Source organism: Anguilla anguilla, chromosome 10 (assembly GCF_013347855.1).
Source record: "Anguilla anguilla isolate fAngAng1 chromosome 10, fAngAng1.pri, whole genome shotgun sequence".
In the NCBI taxonomy this organism is placed as follows: domain Eukaryota; kingdom Metazoa; phylum Chordata; class Actinopteri; order Anguilliformes; family Anguillidae; genus Anguilla; species Anguilla anguilla.
In genome coordinates this window covers 43,728,409-43,738,424 of record NC_049210.1, presented here as the reverse complement: position 1 = coordinate 43,738,424, position 10,016 = coordinate 43,728,409, and the positions used below count along the sequence as shown (strand labels likewise).

The 10,016-nt window shown below is 46.8% G+C and overlaps 1 protein-coding gene across 3 annotated transcripts; it reads right to left on the bottom strand.

The window, feature by feature from the left end:
* Nucleotides 1-191: 191 nt before the first annotated feature.
* Nucleotides 192-9,923, bottom strand: naa35 (N-alpha-acetyltransferase 35, NatC auxiliary subunit). Of its 3 annotated transcripts, none has more exons than XM_035379025.1 (23): nt 9,824-9,923; nt 8,409-8,589; nt 7,662-7,695; nt 6,808-6,922; nt 6,595-6,669; nt 6,268-6,435; nt 5,411-5,477; nt 5,171-5,214; nt 4,964-5,014; nt 4,695-4,793; nt 4,181-4,295; nt 3,544-3,722; nt 3,298-3,357; nt 2,971-3,077; nt 2,794-2,860; nt 2,464-2,562; nt 2,184-2,362; nt 1,884-2,020; nt 1,588-1,655; nt 1,236-1,376; nt 891-1,013; nt 691-771; nt 192-442 (listed from the first exon to the last, which is right to left on the bottom strand). In XM_035379025.1, the coding sequence occupies exons 2-23, from the start codon at nt 8,527-8,529 to the stop codon at nt 383-385; spliced, it is 2,190 nt and encodes a 729-aa protein (XP_035234916.1). In that variant the 5' UTR covers nt 8,530-8,589; nt 9,824-9,923; the 3' UTR covers nt 192-382. The 3 variants fall into 3 exon arrangements, with proteins under 3 accessions (XP_035234916.1, XP_035234918.1, XP_035234917.1); XM_035379027.1 differs by having other exon boundaries at nt 4,695-4,778; XM_035379026.1 differs by having other exon boundaries at nt 8,409-8,537; nt 9,824-9,905.
* Between the last annotated feature and the right edge of the window lie 93 nt (nt 9,924-10,016).

Genomic DNA, 10,016 nt, shown 5'->3' with positions numbered 1-10,016 from the left:
CTCAAACCTGAGTTTTTCATACACAGTTTTTCATACAGTGGCGGGGCCACACTGATGGATTAAGCCTATTTGTTTTCTTGTATGTTATTCTGCATGCGCGTGACATACACACTAAAACTACATTTCCCACAGCCCTCAGTTTTTACAATCACAAACATCGTACATAAAGTATGTAAGGTTTCAAGGTCACGTGATGTGCATAATAATAATCCTTTATTCAGGAACACCGCAAAAAAGTACACACCTGAACAAAGCCAAACATCACGCTGTACTACAGCTTAACACAGCCTTAGGGAAAACAAAGGGAGGGAGGGGGTTGGAGGTTCAGAGCAGAATGGGGGGGGTTTTGGGGGTTTTGGGGGTTCAGAGCAGGAGAGTGGGCTCAGATGATCTTCACCACAGGAAAGTACTTGTGTGCTGAGAAATCAAACTGTGGCAAAACCTGCAGACAAATACACAGCACAGTCAGCTTGGAACCTACACACACAACAGCACAGTCAGCTTGAAGAACCTACATGTGCGAACATACACACACTGAACACCACAGTCAGTCTGGAGAACTTCCCAACACCAGGGGGAGACAGAGCAACAGGCATGTGCGTGTTAATGAGATTCACTATCTAGAACTGAGCACACGCATTAGTCAGCAGAGTGGCAGACTAACATTCAGCACAGTAATACAGTGGGTACCTTCGTTTCCTTTTTGTGACCTCCAGCTAGCAGCTTCATCACTACAATATTAGGCTTGGCAACTTTCAGGATTCGATTGACCTACAAAACACAGGAAAAGCAAAGAGATTAACGGAGGAGGACGAGGGCTGGCCACAGACGCATGGACGAACAGATGGATGGACAGACAGACAGACAGATGGACGGGCAGATGGGGTCACCTCAGGGTCCGGGCTGGGGACGTTCTCCAGGATCAGTTTGGCCTGCTGAAAGTGCTTACTGGCCGCCAGGTACAGGTCAGCTGACTGAGGGGGCGGAGTGTACTTCTTCAGGTCAGACATTTCCTGCAGAGACGATAATTAATTAACGCACACACACAAACCTATACACAGATATAGAAATATACAGACACAAGCATAGACAAATGCAAGCGTAGAGACAGTTAATATTGTAGTCACACCTGAATCCATTTTACATGACCTCTGGCCTCTGCACACTTTACAGTAAAACTAGCAGTTACAGATGAAGTGTACACTGCACATGGACGCTGGACGGTCTCTCAGTACCTTAAACTGGATGTAATGCACTGGTGGGGGGGTCACCACGCTGTTGAAGGGGGCGAATCGGTGCTCGTAGCGAACCTGCTCGCTGTCCAGCTCAAACTGAGGCTTCCGGACCTTTCCATCCATGTCCAGTGCAATCATTGTCTGCAGAGAGAGAGAGAGTGTGTATGTTATAACCCAGGTGTTCTTTAGGAGGTTTAGCACATGCTCAGTACAGCCCTTGTCCCTACCCGAGTTAGTGTGTGTATGTATCTTAAAACCTGGGTGTTCTTACGGAGATTTCGCACATGCTCAGTACAGCCCGTCTCCCTGCCTGAGAGTTACTGTGTGAGATGCAGGGTGTTAGTGGAGGTACCTTGTACATGCCCGCGCACATGTTCTGGTAAGCCTGACTCATGGTGATCTCTCTGCTCAAGGGACGCGCTGCGAGAAAGAGAAAACATTACATAAACAGTGAGCGTGTGCAGGTCATATGATGCATGTACGATACAGCCTGTGTTGCATGTGTACTGTGTATAGTGTAGTACCATGTAAAGCGTGTGTACTTATTGTAGTGTAGAACAGTGTAAAGTGTGTGTAATGTAGTACAGTGTGTTTAGTGTAGTACAGTGTCAAGTGTGTGTAATGTAGTACAGTGTACAGTGCTCTCACTCTTCTTCTTCTTCTTGGTCTTCTTGCTGCTGCCCCTCCTCTGCAGCTCCTCAGTGATCCTCTCCTCAGCCATCTGAGAGCTGTCAGCCCGGCTCAGAGTGGACATCAGCCAGGCGTACAGAAACTCCGACAGGTACCTACAAACACACACATATATACACATTATACACACACACACACATAAGCCAGGCATACAGGAACTCCGACAGGTACCTACAAATACACACACATATACACACATTATGCACATACACACACATATACACACGCATGCACACACACACACACGTGTAGCAGTACCAGTATATGTAGTAGTATTCGTGCATGCTGTACAGCTCCAGCTCGAAGCCGCTGAGCAGGTAGTGGATCATGATGCGTAGGCTGTGGTACAGAACCCAGGTGCCCAGACAGGCCAGATGCTGCCTCTGGGGCTCCAGCTTCAACAGGAGGCTGTGCAGCGCGGCGTCCACCTTCTCTGCCTGAGGGAAACACGCACACGCGTTACACACTGCACACGCACATACACACATACACACCTCACACACAGCACACACAACACAGACACACGTTACACTCAAACCTCATCCTGCAGTGTAGCGAACTCTTCCAGAATGTGTCCCAGTTTGTCTCTCTGTCGAGCGCGATTGTGTCCGTGGATCTGAATCAGACTGCAAAAGGGCTGCAGGACGAGACAAGGAGCATGTCACAGCACAGCTACAGGAACAGTGTAGAACTACAGGAACAGTGCAGAACTACAGGAACAGTGCAGAGAACTACAAGAGCAGTGCAGAACTACAGGAACTATGTGTATTTGTCTGTGAGCGTGTATGAATGTGCACGGATAGGTGTATGCATTTCTGTGCATGCATGCCTGTATGTGTCTGTTTGCGAGTGTGTGTGTAAAACGTACCCTGGAGCAGTGTGTGATGAAGGAATCGATGTAGTCCTTAGCCTGGTGGTTATTGTACAGACAGCACCTGGGAAGAGCACAGACCGCCTGTCAGTACTGACAGGCAGCACAGACTGCACAGTCACACAGTCAGTGCTGACACAGGGGTCAGGGGGTACAGTACCATGGGGGTCTTACTTTGGGGAGAGGACAGGGGGGCTAACAAACCCCCTGAGTGCATCCTTGATCATATCATGCATGAGATGGGAGCCCAAAACCTTCTTACTGTCCATCAGGAACGTGGTCTATAGAGAGAAATCCCAGTCAGGACTGTACACATTACACCAGGCTGTTACACCAGCACATTACACAAGCACATTATACCAATGCATTACAACAAAGTATTACACCAGGGCATTACACCAGCACATTATATCAGTGCATTACAGCAGGGCATCACACCAGCACATTATATCACTGCGTTACAGCAGGTTAAATCACTCACTACCACGTTAAATCACTCACCTGTAACAGCGAGCGTGACAGCACACAAGGGGACTGTTCACTGAATTCACAGAAGAAGTCCTGAGGAAACAGATACACTCATGAACGAGCGTGACACACGCCAAGTTCAAACAGAAATGTAGGTGTTTCCAAACTCCATTTTCAGGTGAAGAACAGAGATGTTTGCAGAGGCTGCTGTGAATGTTTGGAGCAGGTAGTACAGGGCACAGGCAGATCAGAGTTGGTTTGTGGCAGAAGCTGGCGTACCAGAATGCCGTGCAAGTGGGTGGTGTTGATGACCTCACACACGGTCTTGATGCGGTCGATGAGCTTGCTGAAGTAGGCGACCATCTCCTCTCTGCGGATGATTTTGGCGTAGCGTGGGAAGGTGGGGGGCAGCAGCCTCTGGTTCACCAGCGGCTCAAAGCCCATCATTATGGGGTGATCTGAGTACAGACAGACTGGGTTCTTACCCACAATGCCCCTGTGTCCCACACTCTCTGCTTTACTACCCACAATGCCCCTGTGTCCCACACACTCTGCTTTACTACCCACAATGCCCCTGTGTCCCACACTCTCTGTTTTACTACCCACAATGCCCGTGTCCCACACACTCTGCTTTACTATCCACAATGCCCCTGTGTCCCACACTCTCTAATTTACTACCCACAATGCCCCTGTCTCCCACACTCTCTACGTTACTACCCACAATGCCACTGTCTCCCACACTCTGCTTTACTACCCACAATTCCTGTGACCCACTTTCCATGTAATTTACTACCCACAATGCCCCTGTCTCCCACACTGCCCCTGTGTGTGTGAGACTTCTGCATATGTGTGTGGTGCATGTGCAGTACATGAGTAGCGGATGTGTATCATGTGAGCAGCGCGTGAGCAGCAGCACCTCCTTTGCTGGTGTCGTTCTGGGCCTGCACTCCGTGCTGCAGGGTGGAGTGGATGGCAGGAAGCAGGTCAGCAGCCTGGGTCATCAGCTTCTGCGCCTCGCTCACCGAGCTGGTCTGAGGAAGAGCGTCACAGCGCGATACAGTGCGTTACAGCGCGATACAGTGCGTTACAGCGCGATACAGTGCGTTACAGCATGATACAGCGTGCCACAGTGTGTTACAGCACGATACAGTGTGTTACGGTGTGTCACACTGCCTTTTTAGCAAAGAACAAAAGCAGCAACATCCCAGGGTAAAGCACGCAAAAACGCTACAACACAATGTTCGTATTAACTGTCCTGCATTTCTTCGGAGTGTAGGCATCCTGCCTCGCCTAATCTATCCGGAACGGTCATATCTTGTGTGAACAGACTCAACGCTGAATTTTTCAGTGTAGGAGACCTGTGTGTGAACCTAACGCGGACAGCTGCACCCGGCCATGTTGCGGGGTCCGTGAGCGAAAGCATTTCTCACCTCTTTCTTGGTGAAGGCGATCAGTGCCGTGAGAAGCAGACGAGTGAACTTGATTCTGTTGAAGAGGGCTGAACACTGCTGATGCTGGAGAAACACACACTTAGAACAGAGAAACTCACTAATACACACATACACACACATATATACACTAATACACACACATATATACACCCACATTCATACACATATACACGCTCGCATACATACACACACATATAAACACTCGCATACATACACACGCACATACACACACACACTAACACACGTACCTCCAGCTCCACCTCTGGGTCCCTCTGCTCCCCCTGCCGACTACGTGTGCTCTGAGGAAGGGTAACAGGTCATAGGTCAGAGTTCAGTGATGCCAGTTTATTCTTAAAAGGGCTCCTGATCCTGGTAAATGAACAGAACTCTGCCTGTGTTCTCTGCACAGAACTGTAACACTGCCTATGTGTTTAGGGCCAGGCTGACTGCAGTACCTTCACTCTCCTCTGGAGGTCATCCTCCACATCCTTCAGCATGCCTGCAACAAAACACACAGAAACATACTGAGACACTGTCCCCACAACTCCACACACACTACACACTGTCCCCACAACTCCACACGCACTACACACTGTCCTCACAACTCCACACACAGTACACACTGTACCCACACCTCCAAACACACTACACACTGTTCCCAAGTATCTTAGCCCAGCCCAACAGCAGAGACGTACCTGTCACACGCAAGTCTGTCACATTGTTCGCCATTTTGAAGCCATAGGTCATCGCCTGGAAGTCCTCCTGAAATCCCATATTTTACATAATTAAACATCACCCAGCAGCCAGGTATAAACACACCTGGACCCAACAGGATCTCTCACATCCACCATGTTCACCTGAAACCCACTGCGTTAGCCCAGCCCAGCTAGCCCTGCCCATCCCGGCTAGCCCCGCCCATCCCTGTCCCACTCAGCCTGGCCTGTGTTCATGCAGTGCTGGTGCTGCTTGGGCTTCATGGTGGCCTGGCTAAGTATATAAATATAAGATAAAAATAAAAATATTTTCCTTGTGCCTGCACTCCAAGACTCACAGCTGCCCTTATATATTTGGACAGAAGCACAGAAATATGTCCTCAGCAGCACTGACTGATATTCCAAAAGGAACCCGCATCCCCCTGGGGGGGTCTCAGTGCCAAGCCTGAGTTTCCCACCACCCTGACCCGTGACCCCTGACCCTGCAGCAGCAGTAGTTTTTAGAACAGATGAGGCTATTAATCACATGACCACAGTCACACTGACACTGGGGCTCCAATACCATGAATACACAGTGCTACCTCATCTGCAGTGTTACAGACACAGTGTTACACAGTGACTGCAGTGTTACAGAGACAGTGTTACACAGAGACAGCAGTGTTACAGAGTGTTATGCAGTGACTGCAGTGTTACAGAGACAGTGTTACACAAAGACAACAGTGTTACAGAAACAGCAGTGTTACAGAGTGTTACGCAGTGATGCAGTGTTACAGAGACAGTGTTACACAGTGACTAGTGTTACAGAGAGACAGTGTTAGGTATTGACTGTGAAGCATTACCTCCTCAAACACGGCGGCTTTGTTGACCTTCTCGCGGGCAATGTCGCAGATTTTGAGGATACCGAGGGCGAAGGCTTTCATGGCGGGGTCCTCGATGAGGTCAGGGTTGTGCACGTACAAACACGTAAACACGGTCTGAGCCAGAGAATGCCCCTCCAGCCATGTGATCTACGGACGTGGCCAGAGAGAAGCGTTAGCGCCGTAAGTGTTTCTGTGGGTGTTAGCATTAGGTCATAGAGCACTAGTGCTACACGTGTTTGCATTAGGTCATATAGCACTAGCGTTGTAAGTGTTTCTGTAGGTTTTAATGAATCGTTTATTTCTCACCAAACAGCAAAAGCAGGTGTCCATGATTCCAATGAGCTCAGGTAGGCTGAGGTCCTTAACCCTAATCGCCCCATCCTAGAGAGAGAGAAAGAGAGAAAGACAGAGAGGGGGAGAGATGGTTAAATGGGATCAGTGGCCCATGTGTAAAATGTCTATGCCAGTACTGAAACTGCTGACAATGTGGGAGGACAGAGAGCGGTGTGGGGGTACAACCTTGACTGCCTGTTGAAAGTTGAGGACCTTCCTGTTGACTTGGTTACCGATCATGCCGGCGTCCATCTTGGGGTCCATCATCTCGATGGCAGACATGGCTTCAAACAGACCAAACCTGCCAACCCGGAAGAGTGTAGGGGTCGTCATATAGAGCAGACATAGGAACTGGAGGGAAGGAGGTGCTGAAGCTTAGGAAGCAACAGCTTCTCCAGCACATGTTGAGGGCAAAAGCACTTGAATTCAATGTAAAAAACCAAGGTCGCTAAACCAAAGAAAACCTCATTGGGCAATTTTTTTGTGTTCATAATTTTGAATGTGCTGTAGCAGTTTCTGAAACAATGGTTGTTTTGGTCCAGATGTTTAGGGAAAATATCAATTAAAATGTACATATTTTATTACATATTACATATTTTCACAATCTTCTTTTCTTCTTCCATGCCACTCTTGACTAAACCATTTCTATATGGGCCTCGCTGTGTGCCCGGGGGGCATTGTCATGCTGAAACAGGAAAGGGCCTTCCCCAAACTGTTGGGGAAGCTTAAAATCCTCTAGAATGGGACTGAATGCAGTAGCATTAAGATTTGCCTTCACTGGAACTAAGGGACCTAGCCCAAACCATGAAAAACAGCCCCAGACCTAGGGGTCTCCAGATTCTTTTGGTCATATAGTGTATATACACTGCAATACACTGACAGCATTCCATAGTGACATTATGTAAGGTATACTGTGAAAGAAGAATCCAGTCTAACAGGGCACTCTAGTCCTGAAAGGTTAGCCAGTGGGACATTTAAACCATAGATCACAGTGGGAAAATGTCACATGGTCACCTCTGACCCAATGACAGTGTACTCACAGTTTGTCATGGAGTAGCTCTCCAAGGTTTAGTTCTGAAACAAAAACATTAACAGTCTGCTTAGGAAAATTAAACTTTAAACCTGAGGTACGTACATATTACATACATGTCACAGTTTTACCATTTGTTTCAATTCGGGAAACCTCAACCTCAGACCAGTAAAAATAGCCTGGGAGGGAGGGGAGGATTCTTAAATGAGAGATATATTTTAGTCATCTATTTACTTCCCATGGGGGGAGGGCATAGAAGACATTCTTCAGTCAGAATGTGCTCTAAGGGAAAAACTCATTTAACACATTACAGCCAGCCTACGCCTTTGTACTGAACACTACAGCCAGCCTACGCCTTTACACTCAACACTACAGCCAGCCCAGACCATTACACTCAACACTACAGCCAGCCCAGACCATTACACTCAACACTACAGCCAGTCTACACCATTAAACTCAACACTAATGCCAGCCTACACGTTAAATTCAAACCTACAGCCAGCCAACCGCGTTACACTCAATACTACAGCCAACCTACGCCATCACACTCAACACTACAGCCAGTCTACACTATTACAATCAACACTGCACGGAGTTTGTACCTTTACACTCAACACCACAGTAAGTCTGTAACTTTACACTCAACACCACAGTGACTCTGTACCCTTACACTCAACACCACAGTGAGTTTGTACCTTTACACTCAACACCACAGTGAGTTTGTACCTTTACACTCAACACCACAGTGATTATGTACCTTTGCAGGCACCTCTGAAGTCCTGTGTGATGTCCACCCAGTTTGCGTTATTCTTCATCTTCTCTGGAATACCCAGCCCCCACCCCGCCTCGTCCTCCTCCACCGATGACTTCATCACCATGGTGACAGCTGAACGTGCACGAGTGGCAGAGGGGTGACGCAGCGGCACAGGTGTGACGTGCTGAAACACATTTCAGTCAGTTCTTTCTGGCAGCCAGTCAGCACATTCTTCACTAGTGTTTAATCCGAACAATCTGAAGGAGGATCAGTTCATCAAATGGAGCAGACTACAGCATCACACTGCTGACCACAATGTGACTGAACCCATCATAATCGACTCTTGACAACAAAAAACTAATACATTCAAATCATTCATTTATATAGTGCCTTTCACACAGTGCACCTTTCGCAAAATTCAAAAGTGAATACTTATTATGAAACAATGACCAGGAGAAAAACATCTAAAAGGGAAAGAGCTAATACTTATAAGAAGTATATATATATATATATAGGGACATATACCATTAAAAGGGGGTGGGGAGAGGGTTAAATGGAGAAGAGTAAAAAAGCAGTGATGTGAGGAATATGATCAGCAAGGAGACGTCTTCAGGAGTTACACATGGCTGAACTGAGGGCAAGCTCGCGCACTTGAACTACATCAGCAGATGCACAGACTTAAAATGGCTTCGATGGATGCTGTGGAACTCTCCCCGTTAATCTGGTCAGTACACAATTGTAGAAGATACCGATATACGGTATACAGTACAGCTAGTAATAGTCGTACACTTTGGTAGTTTAGCTAGTTAACAGCAAGGTGACTAGGCTAGACAGCAGGAGCGCACAGTGTCTGCCTAAAGAAGCTCACTTCATTTCCCTTGTAAGGAAACCCTAATTAGGTAACGAACTGTCAAGCGCCGTTATAGTTAGTGAAATGTAATTTTTAATATTGGCTTAATATAATTTTTAGAAGATGATTAACTAAATACTGACAACGTTTCAAAATACTGATAAAACGCTAAACACTGACAAACCTACATTCTACAGCTTAGGAAGCAACTAGTTATCCGTTTTTCATTTGATACGCAGCTAAAAAGGTACCTAACTATGCTTTTATAATTTTTTTAACATAGACTAACGTTAGCTCAGCAGTAACATGAATTCCCCTCAACAAGACAGGAGGCTGGGTAAATTGATGGCTGTGTATTTCGTTCTTTGCCTAGATGACTAGCTAGCTACTGGCTATTGAGACTAGCACTAGTACCCTGCTAGCTAAGTTAGCTACAGAGAAACAAAGGCCTGTATTTGTCCTTGTAGAATCCGTTAAATACGCTTAAATCGGTGTGTTCTTTCATGCACATTGAAATATATAATACGAAATATAAATAACTGCAAATTATATATTTTGGAATACATACCTGGCCACTTTGTTGCTATGCTACCTGTTCTAAACCTCACATTTGCGGAATATCAAAGGGACAGGCTGGAGTATAACGTCAAAATGCCGTCTAGTTTGTGTTGTATTCTGGGAAATGTAGTATATATGTGATACAACATTCATGAGAGACATTCAAAGTGTATTACTATTAAACTTTGTTTCCCATAAGTCCT

Excerpts from the sequence above, each read along its gene's own strand:
- naa35 (XM_035379025.1), bottom strand. The coding sequence starts at position 8,529 with ATGGTGATGAAGTCATCGGTGGAGGAGGACGAGGCGGGGTGGGGGCTG. Across the intron at positions 5,478-6,267 it reads AAGCCGCCGTGTTTGAGGAG|GAGGACTTCCAGGCGATGAC; the intron begins GTAATGCTTCAC and ends ATGGGATTTCAG. Across the intron at positions 1,377-1,587 it reads TGTGCGCGGGCATGTACAAG|ACAATGATTGCACTGGACAT; the intron begins GTACCTCCACTA and ends CTCTCTCTGCAG.